This window comes from Stigmatopora nigra, chromosome 23 (assembly GCF_051989575.1).
Source record: "Stigmatopora nigra isolate UIUO_SnigA chromosome 23, RoL_Snig_1.1, whole genome shotgun sequence".
NCBI lineage: Eukaryota > Metazoa > Chordata > Actinopteri > Syngnathiformes > Syngnathidae > Stigmatopora > Stigmatopora nigra.
In genome coordinates this window covers 5,697,632-5,721,592 of record NC_135530.1, presented here as the reverse complement: position 1 = coordinate 5,721,592, position 23,961 = coordinate 5,697,632, and the positions used below count along the sequence as shown (strand labels likewise).

The 23,961-nt window shown below is 42.7% G+C and overlaps 1 protein-coding gene across 1 annotated transcript; it reads right to left on the bottom strand.

Annotated features, from left to right (window-relative positions):
• Positions 1–296: 296 nt before the first annotated feature.
• arid2 (AT-rich interactive domain 2) lies at positions 297–23,077 on the bottom strand. The gene is made up of 22 exons (XM_077709752.1): positions 22,347–23,077; positions 22,019–22,204; positions 21,801–21,894; positions 20,742–20,839; positions 13,423–13,556; positions 11,536–11,754; positions 10,697–10,764; positions 10,516–10,585; positions 10,163–10,413; positions 9,690–9,786; positions 9,388–9,597; positions 8,589–8,753; positions 7,784–7,862; positions 7,560–7,694; positions 6,910–7,136; positions 4,529–6,795; positions 3,938–4,095; positions 3,359–3,497; positions 3,203–3,288; positions 2,996–3,119; positions 2,828–2,919; positions 297–2,050 (listed from the first exon to the last, which is right to left on the bottom strand). Exons 2-22 carry the CDS (start codon positions 22,108–22,110, stop codon positions 1,939–1,941), a joined length of 4,917 nt encoding a protein of 1,638 aa, XP_077565878.1. The 5' UTR covers positions 22,111–22,204; positions 22,347–23,077; the 3' UTR covers positions 297–1,938.
• Between the last annotated feature and the right edge of the window lie 884 nt (positions 23,078–23,961).

Sequence of the window (23,961 nt, the reverse complement as noted above, 5' to 3'; positions counted from 1 at the left end):
CATTTTGTAAAATCCAAAAATACATAAAAATATTTTGTCTTCCACTATAATATGGAACATAATGAGAAAAATATTTTCCTTTACTAAGTTATTTTAATCCATTTATAAAAAAAAAAATCTAAATATTATATCTAAAATGGACCTGCCCACATGAAATCGAGTTGACGTTAATGCGAACCAACCCGAGTCTGACACTCTTAGTCTAATTAAAATCTGCAAAGGTAAATCTAAATAAACATCCCAATATGGGATTTAATAGTAAAAAAAATCAGTGAGAAGAGAAAAACATGAAAATGCAAAATGTTCAGTGTTTTTTATTTAAAAACTATAAACAGTCACCAAAGTAAATAAAGCCAATCTCTAACAGACTGTTAAGTCTATGTTTAGTCACACATCCTACTGACACGGCAGAAAATGAGGATGGGTGGGTCGCCCCCCGGTCAGATACTAATAGGACAGGCAGTCATAATAAATGTTACACAACACACGGTAGAGAGGACAGACAGTCTTGAGGACGTGAGCCGGAATGTGGCATGGTATTAAGAATGAAAAAATAGTACAATAAAACTCCACACTATATTAAGATAGAAAAAAGTAGTGAAGAAAATATTATACCTGCACATAAAGCAAAGAACACAGGGAGAAAACCTGTATAAAAACTCCATGTATTTAAACCAATTTACAAATACAAAAAAAGTTTGGTACGTGCACTGTGCCCGTACAATGACAAAAAACGCTTACAGTGGATAGATAATATTATGTCACTTGTTTTTATGTATTTGTTTTGTGTGCACGTATTTGAGGAGTGAGGAAACAGGAGGGGAGGGGTCGGGGGACATACTTTCAATATTTTTTTTTCTTCTACAAAATGACACGATATATTATTCCATACTCTTTCAGCCAGCAAAATGAGTTCTACAAGGTTTTTATAATACAAAATGTCACAGTTCCACAAAAAACTGTATCTTCCTCTCCCTAGGCTTTACAGCATCAGTACCTTTGCAGAAGTATTTACAAGGTTTAAAGTACATTCATCCACTGCTGAGTATAGAATCACATTAAATACAAGTGACCAGGGATCATTAAAAAAAAAGCAAAGAAGGGCTTGGGGTGGGTTTTAGGGAAGAGGTGTGTGTGTGTGTGTGGGGGGGGGGGCATACTACTTTTATTCAACCCTACCAAAGTAATGCTTCTATTACACCACAGAGCAAATTCTCCAGTGGCATCATCATCATCATCATCGTGAAAGAGGATCTTTATATATATTCACAAGATATTTACAAGTTTCATTTCATTGTAATGGTATTCATTTCATTTCAATAATAAATAAGTGAAAATATATTGACTCAAGTAAGAAAACCAAGCTACCAAGTTTTGAAAAGAAAACAAAAACAAACAAAAAAAATCTCCATCAGTTGCTAAGTGAGTCCTCCTGAATCCTGATCCGGCTGGTAAAAACATCTTCCAAAGCTCGCCCCGCTTACACGGGACCCCCCCAAAAAAACTAGTGGTCTCCATTCAGTCGGAACTTGTCATGGGACGAGATTTTTTGTTGTTGTTGTTATTGTTGTTTTTAAAAACAAAAGACAAAATGTGCTCGTGTTTGGTGCTAATCTCCTCAGGGGTTCGTCAGTGGAGTTCCTCAGGGAAGCAATCGGAAAGAGCTCCCTCTGACGGGGGCAGCTGCTGGAAGACCCCGTGGCAGTTTTTGAGTGTGCGGCCGTTTTTGTTTTTTTTCCAAACACAGGTTGGAGGATCAGTCGGGATGTGGTTGGAGGGTGTGCAGGTCGGGTCACCCCCGGCACGAGGAGAGTCTTCAGTCCAGACGCCGCGTACTTCCTCGTAGACCTCCTAGGTTCTCACCGACGGCTTTTACCTCTGCGGACGCGTCGGGGCGTCGGGAGGGCTTTTCCTCTTCTGGAGGTTGTCCGTTTGGTGTTAGGCCTGGAGCGAACGTGTCAGTTCATAAAGGCATTTGGCTAGCGTGGTGGAGACCTCCATGTTACTTAGTGCCAGCACGGAGAGGTGAGGCTCGTGCTTCTTTACCAGCCTGGAAGCAAAAGGTTTTAGTCTCAGATCTTCACATTTGACAAACTCTGACTAAATACCGTATTTTCACGACTATAAGGCGCACATAAAAGTCTTAAAGTTTTTTTCTGAAATACACAGGGCGCCTTATAATCCAGTGCGCTTTATATATGGACCAATACAAAAATTGTTATCAAGATAAAATAAAATAAATCAGTCAATAGGGTATACCATCCTCTACAGCTCTCACAACTACGGCAAGCAGCCCCCGACTCTACTATTTTGCCGCAGAAAAAGTACTGTGCAGTGACTGCTGGGATATGTAGTTGTTTTGTCAATACACCCAATGGATTGTGGCCTGTATACATCAACACAGCTTGACAACGCATGGAAAGCAGCATTGGAAAAGTCACACTAGCTACTAGCTAGCTACTATTTGCGAATGTATTGTGGCCACCTGGACGAATGTATTAAACTCAGCATTTTCAATGGACAAATGTTCAATCTGGACACAAAAAAATGAGGACTTTGATGGATTTGTGGGTGATGATGACGGGAGTAGATTGTAAAATGGCTAAATAAAGTATATCTGAACTCAGTTTTGCTTCTGTTGCTTTTTTAAAAACGTGTTTTTAGCATGTGGGTGTAGCGTGTATGTGTTGTATTGCCATGCCAGGCTGCGTCTATAAAAACGATGCATCCTTTGTGTGTGTAAAATACAAAAATAGCACTCGTTATTGACACTGCGGCTAAAAATACAATGCGCCGTATAGTCGTGAAAATACGTTAGTCAACTTACATGCGACCGCAGTCTGAATGCTTGGCGATGTTCTTCAACGTTAAGGCAGCAGTTAGTCTTATGTGTTTGGTCACCGGTCCCTCCTTTTCATCCTTGGAGATCACATAGGAACATTTTATTCATGTTGGAAGAAGATATTTACTCGAGGGTGAGTCGACTTCTACTGACCGTGAAGTCCCTGAAGACCAAGTTTCGAGATCCTCTACGAAGGGCCATGAGAGCTGCGCTCGGATGATTGACGATTGCTTTTGGCGCTCGAGCCGCCGGGGTACTGCCTGCCGCTGGCGGCGTCCTTTAAAAAGCATACAAAAGTTAAAGTTTTGGTCTCAAATCATTGCTCACGCAAATTACAATAATTTCAAGTGTTACACATACTGGGAGGGAGTCGAACTGGGGCTTTGCCCCTGCTGTTCCTCCAGTTTGAGTCCAGCCAACAAAGCCTCCCGAGAACAGTGCTTATCCTAAAGAAAGGAAACATAAGATTTTTTAACATTCCCAGCACTTAGGCCTTCTTAAAAAAAACGGTCATACCTGTAGATGCGTGATGAAGGACAGTCTCTGTCGTGGAAAAGGATCACATCCTTCCCATTGACATTGGCCTGTGTACACATCCTTTCCACCGTGTTGCGTTGCGGCATGGTAAAACACTTGGGACGGAGTCTCAAACCACCTGAAGGAACAACATGATGAATATTCAGACAAGATGTTTAACCAGTGGATGGTGGGAATAAAATTTTAAATAAAATAATATATCTAGCTAGATCAGACATGGGCAAACTACGGCTCGCGTTAGGCCCGTTAGGCTTTTTTAATCCGGCCCGCCGATGTTGTCCAATTATTATTAGTTTTTTTTTAGCCAGTAGCTCTGTCCACTCTTATTTGTTTATCGTGTTTTACCGCCCTTCTATCTTTTTTTTTTTTAAAGTCTGAATTCTTTTGAGAACATTATCAGTATCAATGAGAAAATGCAAGCAGAAGAGCCAAATGAAGAACAATTATGATTTAAAAAGGTGGAGAGCCATATACACCCATCCAAAGAGCCACATGTGGCTCGCGAGCCATATTTTCCCTACCCCTGTTTTAGTTGATCATGTTTATAACTAGGCTTACCGTTTACAGGACTGCCATAGACATTTATAGTTATGCCCCGCTTTCCTATTCTGCTCGGGTGGCGCCGTGTGGGCTTGCTGCGTTGACGGGAGTTGAGGGTCGTTGCCGTCAGCTGGAGCCGGCTGGGTGGCGGGGGATGAGGACGGGGTTATGGTGGGCTGTGGAGGAGACACATCCAAGATGGTGTCAGGGAATAGAATGTGGTAATTAAAACACATTGGCAAAATATGCAGGAAAATTCAAAAAAGGGACCTCAAGTAAGCCTGGAATTTGAAACTTGTCATTTCAATCAAATAGCCACCGTCATTATGAATATATGCAAGTGCTTTGTACGCTGAAATGTAACCTAAGCTCTCTCTCGAGGCTGAAGTTGTTCTTACAGCCGCTTTGCTTTAGGAGGTTGGTATCAGTGAGAGCCACATGGTCTTAACTGGCATCACCTTCTTAACCTCCATATCATAGCAAGTACTAGTCTAGTGCAGTTGTTTGATTGAAAATTTAGAGTGAGTGCAGTTTTTCTCAGGGGAACACTTAAAGATATTAAAGAGACCTGACAGAGAACCACGACATTTCCTCTGTTAAGTGACTCACCGTTGAACCAGTGGCTGTCTGCGTGGGTGAGCAGTTCCTCTGCTGACTGGCATTCTCTATTGCTACTTTGGCTACTGTGCTCGGGTCTGCTCCAGCAGGGACGGCCACCATGGTAGAACTGTTACCCGCGTTGTTGGGGTCGCTGATGGTGATTATTCGCACGCCGACTTTGTTAGGGATACCCGAGGACCGAGGATCCTCGCTCTCGGCGGGCCTTTTGATGCCTCGGGCTTCCGAGGCTACTCCGTTTGCGCTCTGGGAGGCCACGGGGACAGTCGGGGGTAGGGTGGAACCGGGGAGCAGTTGCTGCCTTAGTACGGGTGCGGAATGGCCGGGCCCCAAAGGTCCGTTTGCTAATTCCGAGGGCGGCCGGGGGGCGAGCGCCTGAGGTCCGTTGGCCAGGCGCTCTGCCTGTTGGGGTTTGGCAGTGTCCTGCTGGAGTGGAGGACTGGGAGCAGTGGGGTTGGAGCCGTGACTCTTCTCTGTGGGGTCCACTTCGCCGTTCCCCAAGTACTGTTTGGAAGCAATGTGATTTGGAATGTTTTTGCTAACGATGCCGCTGTCGCCCCGGTCAACGTCGCACACGCCGTTGACCAGTGTCTTTTTAGGGTCGGGGCTCCCCTTGGGGGCAACGTCCAGTCCGGGGGAGAGGGGCTCCCTTCCATTAGCGGGCGGACTCTCCGCGGCTGGACCGTTTAATGTCGCCTGACTGTTCCCTGAGTGGTATGGAGGTAGGTTGGACTCCACGCACTTCCGACCGTTTAGCAGCTTGGCACCCACCGCGACGTCGCCGTTACTGGTCTTGCCGTTGGAGGAGTCTCCGTCTGCCATGGAGGAGTTTTCCATAACCTCGATTTTGCGCTCATGGATGTGCAACCCGGTGGCGTCTTTGGCCTCCTCCTCCTTTTGACAAATGATCTTGTCCCCTCTGAGCGGAGTCGGCGACGGTGGGGTAGCTGGGGGAGCCACTGGAGCTCCGGGAGCTTGTTGCGGTGGGGTTCCCGTCGATAACGGAGGCGAGGGGACGCTGGGGGCCACGGCGGTCACGGCAGCGGGCGAGGTGGTAAAGCCAGTGTTGGGGACCACAGTAAATGTGACTTGTCCGGTCGCCATGGGGGCCTGGATGATTGTGGCCGGGCTACTGGTGGAAATGAGCTGGCCGGGTAAGAGCTGCACCTGACTGGGAACCAGCTGAACGTTGAGCTGTTGTGGTTGTTGAGGGGGAACCTGGGTGTTGTAGGTGGTCTGGTAGATGACCTGCGAAGCGGTACTGTTGGGAGGGGGCACCTGTGGCGCGGGAAGAATGAGCTTTCCGCCTGGCGTGGAAGGCCCTCGCTTTGGAAGCAGAAGCTGTTTGATTAAACTGGACTCGGAAGAGGTAGGCTGAGAGGGAGGAGCTTGCGAAATCATTTGTTGGTGTCGCTTGATGGACAGTGTGTGGCTCACAGTTTGGCTAGGTTGCGCTGGGGAATTTGGGTGAGACACGGTCGCCGGGCACGGGCTGGAAGGGGCTCCGGGCTGCCCGGCTATTTGGATAGACTGAGCACCGGGAATGGCCGAAGGGTTGGCAAGAACAATTTGGTGTATGGCTGGGGTGTAGGAGGCTTGATTTTGTTGAGGACTGGCTCCCACTATTACCAGACTCTGGGCCTGCGTTTGAGACTGCTGGTTGGCTATTGCGGCTGCTGGCCCTGCGGAGGGCTGGTTTAACGCCGGTTTAGGGGCGATACTTTGAAATGTCACGCGTGGTGACGCCGTGGAAGTAGCCGCCATGGGATTATTGGATGCCGCTTGGATGGAAGAGCTGGGTAGGGATCCTGCCACGCCGCAATGAAGCTCCACTTGGGGAGAGGAGGCTCCCTGCGGTATGGACAGAGCTGGCGTTTGGTGCTGGGAGATTGGGGGGCAGACACCTTGCACCCTGGCTGTGAGTATATGGCCTTGGGGTACCTGCTGAAATAGCGTGACTGGGGTTGCGGTGGAGAGCAGAGCGGAGTGCTGCTGAACCAGAGCCGGCGCAACGGCGACGGGAATTTGGGGGCTGTGGTTCTGCGAGGTTGCCGTCGAAGTCGGGATCTGGACAACTGGACCAGACCGGACTTGGTGTACAAGCACATGGGGATCTGGTGCTAACTGCTGAGGTACGTGTGGGCTCCCCGAATGCTGGGAAACGGGCTCCTTCACATTGACGGCCCCAGATGGATGAACGCCAACGACGTTTTGGCAAGTTGGCCGGACTACCTGTGGTGGATTCCCTGGTGTAGTCCCTGGATCACAAAAATGGGAGTGTATAACTATTAAGACAGGACAACGTTATACCTCGAAGGTTGCTTTTTTCATTTGTAGGATCTTTCAAAATGGTATTTGGTTTTGTTTTCTACCTGCTGGTGGAGCCGGGGGGTCCGCAGGGGGTTCTGGTCGAACTGTAGGGGAGGGTGCCGCACCAGGCACCTGTTGTTGTTGTTGTTGTTGTTCTTGAGGCTGCTGGTAGTACAGCTGGACGGGCAACGGGATTGACCGCCGCCTTATCCCCACCAGGAGGATGTGAACTGGGCCGTTGGCTTTGGTCTCCTCCTGCCGCCGCATGGTGTGATTGGGAAACACAGTTCTGCAAATGGGCAAAGTCAGTTGAGAACATAAGCAGGAAAAAAGCATCTCTATCATTTTATAGCTTATAGAGCAGGGGTGGGCAAACTTTTCGGCCCGGGGGCCACATTGACTTAAAAAATTTGACAGATGGGCCGGGTCAGCACAAGATATGATACATATAAAAAAGTGCATCCGCTAATTGTACATATGAAACATAAACAGAAAAAAAGGACTAAAGTATTAACAAACTCATCATTAAAGTAAAAAGTATAAAGTAAAAAGGAATGTGTTAAGAAATATTAAAATGTAATTTTAAAAAGATGGAGGGGCTGTAAAAACATTGATTTGACCTCGATTAGCTTGACGATAAACCTTCACTATTTCTAAAAACAAAAACTGGAACATTTAGGTTTACTGCTTATAAAAATACCAACTGACTGACCGTAGACATTTGAGGAAGCCGGTCGAGTTCAAAATGTTACTTCGTCCCATTTTGCTGCACGTGGACAAGTACTCAGAGTACATGTCCGACCGGGACACGGAACCCTCGGCGTTTGTCTCAAAATGTGCATTTAGCCTGTTTAAGAAAAACAAACCAAGTCATATTTACATGGTATTATGTGTAGCCATTTTATTTAGTAAGAATGCTCAGTTACAATGACTTACCATTGCAATGTAAATTTTTCTCCATCCAGTTCAACAATACCAGCTGGTGGCTGTGTGGACGAAACGGGTGTCCTTGTGGCTGAAAAGAAAAAAAATGTTCATGCTTTCGTACAAATGGTGTGCACTGATTCAATTCAATTCAAGAAAAAAGATGCTAGTTCAACTAATTAGATACCAAAACTAAGATTCAAAGGGACTGAGTCACCAGAAGAACTGATGGAGGGTGACTTTAGTATTCAGAAGAACTTGATTGAATGCAAAATGTAATTAAAAAGAAGATAAATGTAATATAGTGGTACCTATGATCAGCTCGTGGTACAACGAAAATTTCGATCAAATAATTCGCACGCGATACAATCAAAATTTTGAGATGCGACCAAGCCAGGTGGCCATGACATAAAAGGCTGTTTATCATTGTAGCACACTGTCTTTTTTTGCCGCATCTCTTTCGTGTGTTATCCTGTTGTGAGGACATTTGTGCGCATCATTTTTAGGAATATTTTGAAGGGAATACAACAGCTAACAGCCAATCGATAGCAGACGTGAGGGTGGAGGCGTAGCAAAACGCTAACTCACTCGGAAAACGATGGTAAAAAAGATTAAAACAAAACTAGAATTCAGTTTTGTGTAAAGTTACATTAAACATATGTTTGAGTGTGTCTGTATATATTAATCCACATTCATTTCAATTAGTTTGTTCGTTTACAAGTGCATTGTGGATGAATTGGATTTTAATGAGGGGCCGTAAAGTAAATCGGAAATACTTGTTTTTTAGTGTGACGGTCAATGTGCGGAGGACACTCACCATTGGCTGGCGTTCCTTGCGAGGTCGCAGTTACCTGCTCGACCAACTGTGGTCGAACCTCGGTTGTCTGCTCAGCGTTGGCCTGATGCTCGATCAACCGAACCGCTGTTAGGGCATCGGGTCCAAATGTATGAAGGTCAACAGAAACTAACCTCACTAGCAGATCTGACAAGAAACAAGGGAGGAAAATATGTCAATTGTAGCCAAAAACACAAAGAAGTGTTGGAAAGATCAACAGCCACTACCGTATTTTCATGACTATAAGGCGCACTTAAAAGTCTTAAATTTTCTCCAAAATACAAAATCTTCCATCATATAGCTCCTCCCCCAATGCAAGATTTTATACAAAAAAATCCAAAACATCAACAATGGCTGGCTCTAGAGGTGACTGTGTAGTGAGTGCTTCATACTTGGAAGTCAATAGTAATTACCGTATTTTCACGACTATAAGGCGCACTTAAGTCTTACATTTTCTCCAAAATAGACAGTGCGCCTTATAATACAGTGCGCCTTATAATAAGGGTGCGCCTTATAATAAGGGTGCGCCTTATATATGGAAAAAATGTCATTCATTGAGGGTGCGCCTTATAGTCGTAAAAATACGGTAATTGCTACAGTAAAAAGTCCATCGGAGGGGGGGGGGCAATAATCTCATTTGGTTTACATGACATGATAGTAAAAGCCTGCTTAGATATTCAACCTTTTGGGAATGGAAGGAGCAATAATGGGCAGAGAAATGGTTGGCATGATGATACTTTTGTAAAAAGGTATTATTGTTCCAGTGGTCTTTGGTTCCTACCTATGCTGCGGTCCACAGAAGCAATTTTACTGCAGGGAATCTCTCCGAGTTGAGCCAACAGGTAGAGTGCCTCTAACGAGGCCATGAGGAGCATGAGGTCAGGCAGGGTGAGGAGCATCATAACCTCCCTGTACGAGTCCTGGTCCACGTACTCGCAGATGAGTACGCCGTTGTCGTCCACTTTGCTCAGGTTGCCCAGAATCTCCATGGCTGTGTGAAGAAGAGGGAGGAGGAGGAGGAGACATTACAGAGAGGATGCTTGTATGGCTTAGGCTAGCACGGATTTATATGTGAAAACGCACCTCTCATTTTGAGGAACCTGTCTCTGGACATTAAGCATTTGGTGATAGTGTGAAAGATCAGATGGGTCATCCGAAAGTCAACTGGATCGAGCTGAAGCTGGAAGGCAAAATCAAATGATTTAAAAAAGGTTGAAAAAGGAATATATTTTTTTTTTATTTTACAACATGCTTTTCAACTAAAAACCCTAAAGATTTTTTTTATTAAAAAATTGCAATAATTGATTTAAAAAAGGGAAAATCAGGACATGTAATGTACATCTATAACCATTTGAATTTGATCCTAAAATAGAAAGTCGGCGCTCATGATTTACTTTCTTGGGCCGCACAAAATGATGCGGCGGGGCAGATTTGGCCCCCGGGCCGCCACTTTGACACCTGTGCTGTAAATCATTCTGCTGAACGAACGCAAAAACTAGCAACCCCCCCCCCCCCCCCTCATTCCACTACTGGAGGTGTTACGACTCAAGACTCACCTCAGTGGCCACATTGCCCAGCGTATCGAGCCCGAGTTGTCGGAGTGAGATGAGGTTACAGTGGGCGCAGAGCAAAAGGAAGCGCAGGCACGTTCGGTTGGCCGCCAGCAGCTTGACATTGGCCTCCTCAAAGGAGAGGTTGCGCAGGATGACAGCGACTTGCAGCACCCGCTGCGCCTCCGAATCGCTGATTCCCAGGTTCCGCGGCGGGTGGAAGAGACTGTGCCAACGTTCTGCTACTGTTGTACCATCTAAAGAAACACATAGGAAGGCCAAGAGGGTTATTTTTGCCCCCTTGTGATACCAAACAAGCTTTAAAACATGTTTTAAACCAGATTTGTTTTATTTTTTACCTTGTGCTGTGCTGCTCTTGTCCCAGATCAGCTCCCTGACTTCAGCGTCCTGCACAACTTCCTTCCAAAACTGTGAGAAACGGGGAAAAACAAGCATCATAATGCAGTATTGAGTCATTGCTAAAATAATCAATTGTCCTTTGAGGGACATTTTCAGTTCCGAAACGTTCCGAAATATTACCCTGATAAAGTCTCGGGATGTTTTCGTCTTCCAGTCGGTACCAAACACCCCGGAGAAGCTGCCTAGCGCTACAGAAAGAGTAAGAAGAGAAGAAGAGTGCTGTGTTATTGTTATTTGTTTGTGTTAGGGCTGCCACAAATCAGGAATATTTTGGTAGTCTATCTAATCCAGTGTTTCCCAAGCACTGAGCAAGAGAGAAAAATGAATAGGAATATAACAAGATTAAAATTGAACTAGGTTAAAATCATTTGAGAGATTTGTTCAATGCAAAAAGTGTGCTGCAGCTCCCAAAAGCTTGGGAAACACTGGTCTAATCTGCATAAGGCAGGGGTTGGCAAAGTTTTCGGCCCGTGGGCCATGTTGACTTTAAAAATTTGATGGGCCGGGTCAGCACAAGATACGATACATATAAAAAAGTGCATCCGTTAAGAGTACATATGAAACATAAACAGAAAAAAAGGACGAAAGTATTAACATACTCATCACTCATCATTAAAGTAAAAAGTATAAAGTACAAAGTAAAGTATAAAAGGAATGTGTTAAGAAATATTAAAATGTTATTTAAAAAAAGATAGAGGGGGCTGTAAAACACGAAAAACAAATAAGAGTGGACAGAGCTAATGCCACTGATGGCGACATCTTGGGGGAGGGTAAAATAAATAAATAAATTATTATAATTAGAAAAAAATAATAAAAACATTTAAAAAAAAAAACATTATTTGGACAATGTCGGCGGGCCGGATTAAAAGGCCTGGCGGGCCGGATGTGGCCCGCGGGCCCTAGTTTGCCCATGGTAGTATAGGGCGAAAAAGATGGGGAAAATAACGCGAGTAACGTACAATCGTCGAAAACACCGGTGTGGGCCAGTAGCAACGTGACTAGTTTGGGGTCCTTATCCAGCTGCATGGCATGCTTGCTCTCATTGGAGAGCAGAGTGCAAACATTGACGGCAAAGTCCACCTCATTGGGCAGACCAGACAGGAGAGAGAGCACCAGTTTGTTGTAGTCACACGGCGGCATAAACTCCGTTGATAGCCCGTAGCTTTGGCGAAGATAATCTGTTAAATCAAGAAGAAAAGAAAAAAACTTTGTTTACTATTCACATTTGACTGGGAAAATTGTGTGTACCACAAAAATGTGTGATTTGTGCCAAGCCAGTCCATCTCAGATTTATTTTCTTATCGACTTTTTAACCAATCTCCTCCAGGGAGCACACAAAAAATAAAGTTACCGTATTTTCACGACTATAAGGCGCACTTAAAAGTCTTAAATTTTCTCCAAAAAAGACAGTGCGCCTTATAATCCAGTGCGCCTTATATATGGAAAAAACAGAAAACCAAAAACGAAAAACCACCACTGTCGGATATTAAAAAAAAAAAAACGCCTGAAGTGAAACAATACTGTTAAATATGCAGATGCCATCTTAGTTTACAAAATATTCCATCATATAGCTCCTCCCCCACTTCAAGATTTTATACAAAAAAAAAAAAAAAACATCAACAATGGCTGGCTCTAGAAGAGACTGTGTAGTGAGTGCTTCATACCTGGAAGCAATTACCGTATTTTCACGACTATAAGGCGCACTTAAAAGTCTTAAATTTTCTCCAAAATAGACAGTGCGACTTATAATACAGTGCGCCTTATATATGGAAAAAAAATGTAATTCATTGAGGGTGCGCCTTATAATGCGGTGTGTCTTATAGTCGTGAAAATACAGTATAACCTTTCCATGCTGGTCAAAGCGTTTGTATGCCAAGACAGGAGCAAACAAAGTACAGATGAGCCTTTATTTATTGATCGTCTTAACGCCATAGAGGACATCTAAAGGAAGCCATCTAGTCCACCGGTGGTGGCTTTGTGCATTTACATATCATTATCAAAGACAGGGTGAGATTGTTTTGATCAAGGTTATTGTTTAGCGGCTACGGCTTCAAAGAAAGTCGGATTTACACTAAAGCAAATGTGCCAAGGGGTGGTAATCCGGGATTAAAAACATCTTTAGTGATTGGGGCAGAATAGGAGAAAGGTTTTAGCTGTTAATGTGAAACACACCTACAACTGCTTCATTTCAATGCAATTTCTTCCTGATTAAGCCGAAGTTAGTTTTTTAGTAATACAGTCATAGGATCCCCCCTACCCCTGAACTAGTCAAACAGGTCTGCAGAAATCCACGATCTTAAGATATTTGTATTACATATACAATGTTAAACAATTCTAAAGATAAGTCTTGATATGACTGTTGCCTTGACTAGTTTACTACTAGGAATAGCATCATAAAATGTTCAAAACATGATATCCAAATTCCAGGAGTTTTAACGTTGGGTACAATTATACAAATGTAAGAAGTAGCAGACAAGATCTAATAGTTTAAAACACCTAATTACCAAATTTAATACCCTTGGCTGCTAACTTCTCTCAGTTCAAATTCATATTAACTTTTCTCCACTTTCTTAAAAAAAGGATTTATCAGTGTTATTTGCAGAAACATAGCAAAGTAGCAAAAAAATATCTTGTCATCTGAGTCAAACAGCATGCTGCAATCAAGATGATAAGCTCCATTTAATGAGCAGAACGGTGAGATATTATCCAACTTAAAAAAATCTCTATACAGCTATGCAACTCTAATCATGAGGATTAAGTTTTTAGGGAGTTCACTTAAAAATCAACAGACTAAGCTCCATTTAAGGCAAAAAAAACCCTCTTAAAAGCATGGCCGGCCAGCCTACCTGACACAACATGTTGCTGGTAGTTGTAAGACGTGGGAATTGCACCGACTGGAAGAAAGGTCTTGGCGTTCCCGGGCTGCGCCTCGTCGTCATCCTCACCAAAGTGGTGAACTCGCTCATATTTCTCCAAATATCTGTTGTGCACAAATGAGAAGATCCGGCTGTCAAACAACAGTGAGGAGGTCGATGTTCATTTTTCAGTGCCATTGTTTGGAGTCAATGCTCTTTTGTGTTAATGTGCAAAGACGAAATACCGCCGCGGCGAAAGCGTGGTGAACCCGGTCTTGTGTGTGCGGTTGGTTGTGAGTCACCCGGCCAAAGCAGCCAATGGCTGTTATTGAATAAGACCCCCCATCACGGTGGAGGTAATCCCCCATCCGCTGGATGCTGGGTGACACGCTACACTAGAAATACGCTGGTGGGAGAGAGAGTAAATGTGGCGAGCTATGTGAGAGATATGGCCAGTTTCTCAATACAGCGTCATCGAGTGCTGTCTGCCGAAAAGTAGATAATGACTTTAGTTGGGTGGGAGAGTTTGAAGCCAAAGGAGGAGTGGGCCCCTACAAGTCAGCACCTCTCTCACGATAGGACTGAGATGTTATTGCTTTTTTGTCACCTAATCTGTCACAATTTCAAACCGGACTCAATGGAAAATGTTAGAGAAATTCGGACTACATGGGGGGGTGGGGGTCATGAGGTCAAAAATTCATAGTTCGCCCCCAAAAGATTGTTTTCGGATTAGAAAAGAAAAAGTGGCTCCATAGCCGGTAACCGCTCAAAAAGTCCCTAAATAGCTATTTAGCTGTATATCTTATTTATTTATTTCGTAAACGTTAAATGGATTAAAAAGTGACAATTATTGTTTTAAAAGGGGGAAAATCAGGAAATTAAATATACATCTATACTCTTTGTTTTTTTTATAGATCTAGAACAATGTCTATTTTAGCTTTTTAAAAACTATTTTTAGATTTTACAAAATTATTTTGGAACTAAAAGCTCAGAAAAAAATGGATTAAAAATGTCAATTATTGATTTAAAAGGGGGAAAAAAATCAGGAAATTAAATAAAAATCTATACCCTTCATTTTAATTTGATCCTAAAACAGAAAGTCAGCACTCATGATTTACTAACAAAAAATGATTTACCACAAAAAATGATGCAGTAGGCCAGATTTGGCTCCCGGGCTCCCAAATTTGACATGTTGCCTAAAGAGTTTGAATCTTTGCCAATAATTGCAGAATAAAATAACACTTGAAATTGTAAATAATTGACAGAAGAGAGTAAATGATAACTTCCCAACCGCAATCTTGCCTGACAAACATTCATCCAAGGATCAAAAATACTGATTCGCAGTTTGAAATGCAAGCCTATTGATATTGTAAGACAAGGAGCACATACACGGAAAGGTCAGTGCACGAGACGACGCAATAATAATATAAAGTCTTTTACAGCTGCATGCATCTAGGGTCGCTCCACAAAATACAGTTGTACATCTACTTCTGAAATCAAAGCGTTTTTTGTACCCTGAAAATTTGATATCTACTGCCTGTAGATACAAAATGTTCAGGTTACGAAACCCTTTGATATGCAAATAACTGTTCCAATATACGAAAACAAGATCAAAGTTAAGAAATCCACCAAAACGTCATAACTTTTCATGTATCTGTTATTTTATTTTGAAATTGTCGCAGTAGTGTTGCATCCTGCTTGACAATCTCTCTACACTCCGCTGATCTCCTATTGGGTGTCTCCAAACAACAATTCTCCATGATTATATGATGATTATATCTGGAAAGAAAAAACAGCTATTTAATAAAAGTAGTTTTAAATTAATAATTTGAAGTTGTTCAGCTGTGTATTCATGTTGCATAATTGTCATTCATTTTATTCCATTAATTTATTTTCTCACATTTTTTTAGTTTATTTAAAGGGTATATTTCAGATATTGGCAAACTACGGCTCACGGGCCGCATTTGGCCCGCCGACGTTGTCTAAATAATGTATTTTTCCCCAAAGATGGCGCCGTCACACGGAAGCCAGTGGCAGTAGCTCTGTCCACTCTTATATGTTTTTCATGTTTTACAGCCCCTCTATCTTTTATTCAATTATATTTTAATATTTCTTAATACATTCTTTTTTACATTACTATATACCTAATACTTTTTACTTTAATGATGAGTGATGAGTATGTTAATATTTTAGCCCATTTTTTCAGTTTATGTTTCATATGTACTGATAACGGATGCACTTTTTTATATGTATCGTATCTTGTGCTGACCCGGCCCATCTATCAAATTTGTAAAGTTTTACAGCCTTTCTATCTTTTTTTAAATTCCATTTTAACATTTCTTAATATCTTCTATTTTACTTTACTTTGTACTTTATACTTTTTAATGATGAGTATGTTAATACCTTAGTCCTTTTTTCTGTTTATGTTTCATATGTACTGTTAACGGATGCACTTTTTTATATGCATCGTATCTTGTGCTGACCCGGCACATCTGTCAAATTTTTAAAGTCAACGTGGCCCCTGGGCCAAAAAGTTTGCCCACCCCTGGTATACTTGGTAGTATTTTTTTAGAGGACCATGGAACGATTTAAGGACATGACATAAAATACTGCTCTATTTCCAAAAAATCCAAGTACTAGAACCAATTAATTTTGCCAATAGGGGTACGTACCACTATATATCCTTTGAACACCGCCTTTGCAATATCCAGATGCACAATAGCTCCATAGTGGTATAAAAACCAAACGGATCCCCGAAAACCCCCCAAAAATCATTTTTTTTACTATATCGTTCAGCCCTAATCTGAGGCAACGTAAAAAGGTTTTCACAATGGCGCATTTTCTCTTGCAGCACTGACAACACCACGATTGTTGTCAAGGGGATAAAAAGATTTTTTTCTTTCCTTAAGGGCCAAAAGCTTCTGCATGTTGCCAGACATAAAAGCAAATGCTGAGAATTGCGTTTTCTAAAAATGATCAGTTTCCTTCCGTACAGTCCAACTTGAACAACTCAAGGTTGATTCACAACAGAGTGTAGCTGACCTTCTCCTTGACAGCGTAAATGTTCGACCGCAGGCGTCCTGCGTCGTATAATTTATTGTTATTGTTTATTAAAAGCGTGTGAACAAAAGTCTCCGCTGATGATTTGTGCTTATAGCTGCGATGGCCAACCCCCGCCGTCTAGTTCGAGGCAGATCTGTCAATCTTTTTAGGGAGAGATGGGGGGCCGTCAGTCCTGGCTGAAGGCACCTGCAGGCAGGTCAAATACAAAAAAAAATCTTTAGCTAGTCTATGAAGGATAGCTCTCCAGAAATCTTGTGGACCCGCCTCATCTGGTCGCTAGTCAAATTGTGACACAGAGTTTAGTGTTGAAACCAGCTCCCAAAATTATATTTATGAGAGCGAGTTGAATATCTAAGAGAGAGAGTTTGATTTCTAAGTACTGTTTAATATCCAAGTACTGTTGAAAGCAGCTCTCAAAATTATATTCATGAGTTTAATGCCTAAATATCTACAGTTTTCAACAGTACTTAGATATTAAACAGTACTGTACTGTACTGGATATTAAATTCTCTCTCTTAGATATTAAACTCTCTCCCATCAATATAATTTTGAGAGCTGGTTTCAACAGTAAACTCACTGTCACCATTTGACTGGTGACCAAAAAGGGACCAAAAGGCCGACGACCAAACGTCCGAGCACCGCTTCATCCAAGTCCTTTTTTTGGTCAGGGGAATTGGACTGACGACATAACTGACGGGGACCAGTTCAGAGGCCATGCGTTACTAGGCTATGGCGAACTTGTTGTTAAAATAAAAAATATTTCATCTCTTAAAAAAAAGCTACACTTTGACAGTGACTTGAAAAATGTTAAACCAAGCCCACATTAGTTCAGTCAATATCCCACCTTGAATTTGCTTTTTTTTATTACCCAACAAAAGGGAGGCTTCATTAGTTTAAGAGAGTCAACGAATACGCCACCCTGCAAACAATAACTTGCAAAGCTCAGGACAATTATTGTCATGTCTGTGTAGGGGTTTATGAACATGTGTATCCTTCAATCGTCATGTTCAAAGTTCCTACATATGTAACGAGGGAAGAATGCACACATGCATGCACTTGGGGTGGCGGCTGATTTGAGTTCTAATAAAGGATTCCCTTAACCAGAAAAAAATGACTTTTAAGCCACAAACCAAAAGAAATCATATCAATTTGAAGCAAACGCGTGAAACAGAAACCTGTCATGACGACATTGCTCCAATAGAGACATTTACCAAGAGAATTCCAGATCAAAACAGAGCTTTATAGTAGCTATTTATGACTACTTTCAATCTTCACCACAAGTAAACACACCTGGTGGATGCGCGTTTGTGTGTCAACTGTCGCGTGAGCTGCTCACAAAGGATGTGTTCAGTCTCATTACATAGGCATGCTTTGTATTTTTTTTCCAGGCAGCTCCATCTAGTTAAGGCATTCAAGTCAAACCTTTATCAATAACAACAATGACCATCTTTTAAGCTAGCAGAGTATTTCCTAGATGTCTGTACCTTCTGGGCTAGCTTCTCTCCCCCCCGCTGGGGAAGCGACAGCGAGGGCAAACTGAGGGTAAGCCCACGTCACCTGACTCGTCCTCACGTTTACAATTGGGAGAGAGAGAGAGCGTGGCAACGTCAATGAGCTCATTTCCCCAACATCTTTTATTCATTCTTAAAAAGAAGGCGTGTACACACTGGACGATTGCTGGAAGGTTTCAATGAAAATCCACGAGCAGTGTGCCTGTGAGGCAGGGAAATGGATAAAGAGCTAGCTAGCTAGAGTATTCCCGAACATCATGTGACACCAATCATGGGAGATGAAACTGAGGACATGTGAAGGGTTTGGTGGAAATATGAACCAATCAATGCAGTCAAATGAAAGGTTTCAAATTTATGGAAAACATGGGAGTACGCATGGGCTGAGCATGAACGGACGTTTGGTCGCCGGTCAAATGGACTTAGATATTAAACAGTACTTAGATATTAAACTCTCTCTCTTAGATATTAAACTCTCTCTCTTAGATATTAAACTCTCTCTCTTAGATATTAAACTCTCTCTCTTAGATATTAAACTCTCTCTCATGAATATAATTTTGAGAGCTGGTTTCAACAGTAATCTGTCAACATTTGACCGGCGACCAAAATACCAGGGACCAAACGTCCGAGCACCGGGCTGAGTTGCACTGAAGCTGCTGCAACAGTCGCCAACCAGGGGAGAGTAGTCCAGAAAACCGATGGGTCCTAATAAACTGAGCATATAATAGCGTTAACATTTGCAATGTTAGACTGAAATACTTGAAATGCTGAAGCATTAAAAAGTTATTAAAATTGTTTGAAATCTTCTATTTGGGTTGCATTGTTACATTACTCTCTCGTTTTGTTTTAATATTGACGTGAACCCTCGTTTTGTGTTCTTGCTGCTTTTGTCTTAATGATTTGATGTTTCAATTTACTTTGATTTGCTTTGTACTTTGGGCTTTTATTTTGCTGTTCTGTCTAATCACCCTCTTGCTACTGCCACAATGAAATTTCCCGAATACGGGATGAATAAAGTTATACAATCCAATCCGAGACCAAGTAGAGCCAACGTTTTGATCCATAGCTGGTCAAAGAAGCCCCTCGACGACTTGAAAACGAGCTGCGGAAATGTCTCTGGCACGTGTCTGGCCTATTACCGCTGACATTCACATATCAAATGGACACACAACTTGCCTGCTGCTTTTTGCTCTGCGGCGAGTGGGATGCATCGAACCGAGCCGCCACGCATTTTGCATATCGCATAGCATGACTTCAATGAGAGTGATGCTTATTGTGGAATGTGGGAGGAAGTTGGAAGACCCGGCGAAAACCCAAACAAGTAAGAGGAGGACCCGAGCTAAGACGTGTTAACCACTACACGTTTTGTTGATCCCAAAGATAGACAAAATCCAACTTTTGATGTTTAGATGGAAGATGAAACCTTTTCAAATGAAATAAACAAACTGTCATCATCAGTTGCAAATTTGGCTACATTTTAAATATTCATACAATAACAAAGTTTCACATTCACAAACCCCAACGATTCAATAAGTTCTTATTAAGCCAAACATTCATGTTAAGACAACAGAATAGCTTGTTAAATATATTTTCAAAAACAATTCGATCATAAACATTTAGAGCAAAGCCAACCATTTCAAAACTGCAAAAAGATGCTAAAATAGCTTGAAAATATCAGTTACACATAATTCTTCACCCTGACTGACTAAAGTTAACACCTGATGCTAGCAAATATCAACAAAGCATTTATATCCTTCGGCGAGAAACTTTGTGAATGACCGTCTACGACCCGGACGCAGAACAAGGGAAATCCTTCACCCTATGGCGAATACATTTAACGCTAAAAGCAAAATGTAATTTCCTCCCCTTCATCCAATAAGCAATCATACACAGTCAGCAAAAAAAAAAAATGCTCGCTGAGTGTGGCTTGCAGCCTGTGACATCCACTAAACTGAACTTCCTTTGATAAAATCAACAGATTAGTTTCAACGGCTGTTGTGACATGAGAATGATGTATTCTGCATTGAGCCTCCCTTAGCTGTCAGCCTGTATTTGGTAGTCCCTATTTCACTAGCACCTGGTATTTTAAAAGCGACATCATTTAAAAAAACGAATTTGTTAGCATGGTCAGCCAAGGTCAGTCATTCTTTTAAATCAGCCTGAAAAAGAAGACAGCCATGTAAAACCATGCCAACTTGTTCTGCACATGCAAAACTGGAATTCTGCATATTACTGAGTCTACCAGTCTGACAGCTTCTAACCACCGCTACATGCAGGAGTCTGGCATTAAAGACAACAGATTATCACTATCCCACCAACTAAAAATACTTTGCGCTCAACTTGAAAATTCTCTCATTCATATGGGACCAATAAGCATTTATTAGAAGTAAACAGAAACATCTGACTGTGTAAGGTGATGTCAAAATCTTCAATAGAAGTACACCTAAATGGGAAACTAGCATTGGATGAGCACTCCATTTTATTTAGATCCCATCACCGACAGCTGACATTACTACAACATGAAAGATAGCATTGTGCTCCAGCGGCATAAAAACAAACCAGGTGACATTGGAAAAAATGAAGTCCTCCTTACAAATGATTTTTAAAGATTACGTCACACAACAATCAAGCACCGGGAGAGAAAGCTAGCTAGCACCCGTTGATTGCATCCTGACAATTGTAAACACTTCCCACATGCTGTCTGGGAGGCACAGAGAACCACAGAATTGTGCTACTCACCGAAGGTAGTACTGTTTTAAAGCGAATGCAGCGTTGGAGCAACTCCTTGGAAAATTAAACTCTTCCCCTAGTTCATTCCATTGGTTTTTGTCCGACACCTGCAAAAAAGGAACATATTGTTAGAGGAATCAACACCACAAAGGAAATCAAAACAAAAACAATAAAACACCTGCAAAAGCGACCACAACTGAACCATCTGGGAATCCATCTACAGGTTTCCTTAAAACGGCTACTAAAATGCATTCACTTTGGCAAATAGATGATCCTAATAATAATAAAACGTTAAACATGCGCCTTTATTATAACGCAAAATACACCCAAATCGCGATCAAATGCAGCAAGTATGTTTACGTCCCGCATTTATTTACATTTGACACCCAAGTGTGCATGTGTGTGTGTTGGAAGACTTAACATTTCAGTTGAGGCTAGTTAGCCACACAGCTAACAAGCTAAGTTGACTTTTCCCACGCTAGCCCAAGATTCAAACGACGCTAAACTCGGGAGAAACTGCACTCGCCGAGCGCAGAAAGCTATTCGTGTGCGGCAAGGCGTCAATTCGGGGTTTGGTGTGGTGCCGTTGACGGCTTTCACTGTGGGGGCCTACGAGGCCTGCATTTTGTGAGCGGCCATGAAGCCGAGGAAAATGGCGAGGAAAGAGGGGGCAAAAGGGAAGGCTATTCCCGGCTAGCTGAGTGGCGAGCGTCGCCCCGGTGGCTGGGCTCGGCTAGTCTTCCGTCTCGCCTTTTCCGAGTGACGGTAATCGATGTTAAACGTGCCCGCTGTATTTGGAGTGGCTCCCGAGTGCGCTCTGGCTCATAAGCGCTCGGTAGGCACTCAATGGAAAGCGCACAACAACACAAGGCAGCAGCAGCACATTGCAATAGAGATACATGGCAAACTAGCACAAGGCCAACACCAACGACCCACTAACGGCTGTCCGCGAGGGGGGGATTCGCTGGGTCCCAGGCTGCCCGTAGCCGGTAGTCGCAGAGTGGTCCGAACGCCGCACAGAGCGGGGCCGAGAGAAAAAAAAATCCACTTTTATTTAGTCCCACTCACCTTAGCGAATCCACCTAAAGAGACGACTCTGAAATAGAGAGCGTTGAGATCCAGCTCTTTCCCACCCACGATAGGAATCTTCTTAAACGGCGATCTGGGGAGATATGGTCACAAATGAGTCCAAATGTCTCTTCATAACAGTTCGGCGCAAGTGTGGCTGCCGTTGGATGTGAATCGAAAGTTGCATTTGGTGTAAATAAAAGGCGCCCGAGTCTCACCCTCTGCTTTGGTGAAATTGCCGCAGCTCGTCCAGGAAAGCCTGTCCTTTCCTTCGTTGATCTGGATGATTTTTCCCCGTCGAATTTGCCATGGTTTTTGCATGCAAAAACGGTTAAATCCCACTTGAGTCGCTTCCTAAGACACCAAGGATCCCATACTCCGCCGGCGCTCAGTCATTCGCGAAGCTGAGTGTTTAAAAAGTTAAAGAAATCGCTGGTAGCAAGAAGAGCGGCAGCTCGCTAATAAAGACTGATGCACACAGCGAGCGAGCCCGATTCAAACCCGGACTAAGTTGCAAACCAACAGTCCCAAATACAAGCGACCTACCGGCGGATTAGGCGCGCCATGGCGGGACGTGTTCGATTAATGCTTTTTGGTCGCGGGGTATTCGTTTGGAGTGGTTTGACAGTGTGGTACGGACGCAGCTCCGAGGCTATCGCACACACTGTTAGAGCGGCGGCAGGAGGGATCCTGTTCTCAGACAAAAAGATGAGAAGGCCGCGGAGGCCGGCCTGCCGTGCTTGCAGCGCCACCCCTGGCTGATCCACGCACTGCAGCCCCACCGTGCGTCCATAGTAGATGTATATACTGGAACAATAGACTGTTTCTTTTTCTTTTTTTAAGGGACCGTCTGAGAAATTGTCTGCAAAACGGGTCAGGGATTTTTTTTGGGCAAAGAAATGTGCCGTAGGGGGGGCTTTGGTGGTCTTTAAGGACGCGGGATATTATTAATGTAGAATACATTAAAGGCTATATATACATTCCATACATTTGAGGCAAGAGTGAAAACTATCTTTAAACTGTGTTCAAAATATGAAAAATGTTTGCCTTCTGGACGTCCCAATATGAAATCAGATTTCGTTATTGATAGGGAATCATATTAAATGAAATGGAGAACGTTGTTCCATGCATAGAGACTGAATAAAGATGGAATATACTATAACACTAATGAACATGGGATCTTTTCATTCAAACAATTTAAAAGGCTGCTTGTTTTCCTAAGAATAATAATAATAATAGGTGAACATTGAATTCCTTTATACATGATTACAAATTAAGCAGTATATATTACCTCACTTGCAGTACTCTAAACTAGGCATCGCCTTGTTTGTTTACTTTTTAAAAAATCTTTATATTGGTCGGGTATTTCACCTTGTTAAAATTTAATGACTAGTGTGACGTTTGAAATAGTAACATAATTCTACATGCGTATATCAGCGCATGTGTTCTTTAGGTTTACTAGTATTTGTTTTTGGGACTCTTTCCATTTTAATTTGAATTACTTTTCTTCTTTAAATCGTGTTTTTCACTCTATATTTTCACTTGTAATCCTTAACGGTCTGATAGTGATTCTCGTTGCTGTGAAACAACTTGTGGCTCATCAAATAACTTTCTTATCACGTGAGGGGTGCAGGAAAACGACCCCCGAATCCGTCTGAGTGTAACGGGCAAAAATATTTCTCCCTGAAAGAATAACATTCAACCATTACACGTACCCTCTTTACACTATAGAAAAAAAACCTGTCACAAAATGGCGGAGACGTACGTTAACAGACCCCATTTTGAGTATTTGACAAGTACATGGCCGCAAAATGTTGCGTTTTTGAACTGCGCGTCTTGATTGTTTGGCCAAGTGCAACCGAGTTGGCTTTAGCCGCCTCCCGTCAACCGAATTCGGGGCTATTGACTTGACGGTGTCCTGCTTAGCACGATAGCTTAGCGTGCTAAAATAACGTTGCGAGGATGCGACCGAGCCGCTCTGTGGTCGTTGCATTAATCCTATTAGCTGCTACTTGTACTGCATTTTGTGACTGGTGACTAAATACTACTAAACAACATCTAAAAAACGTAGCTACGTATAACTATTTATTAGCACCGCCTACCCCTTTTAAACTACAACCTCCTTTTCTTTAATCTAGTCTAACCAGCTTCGTAGGAACCC

Excerpts from the sequence above, each read along its gene's own strand:
- arid2 (XM_077709752.1), bottom strand. The coding sequence starts at position 22,110 with ATGGCAAATTCGACGGGGAAAAATCATCCAGATCAACGAAGGAAAGGA. Across the intron at positions 21,895-22,018 it reads CAATTTCACCAAAGCAGAGG|ATCGCCGTTTAAGAAGATTC; the intron begins GTGAGACTCGGG and ends ATATCTCCCCAG. Across the intron at positions 2,051-2,827 it reads CATTCAGACTGCGGTCGCAT|GCTGGTAAAGAAGCACGAGC; the intron begins GTAAGTTGACTA and ends TTTTGCTTCCAG.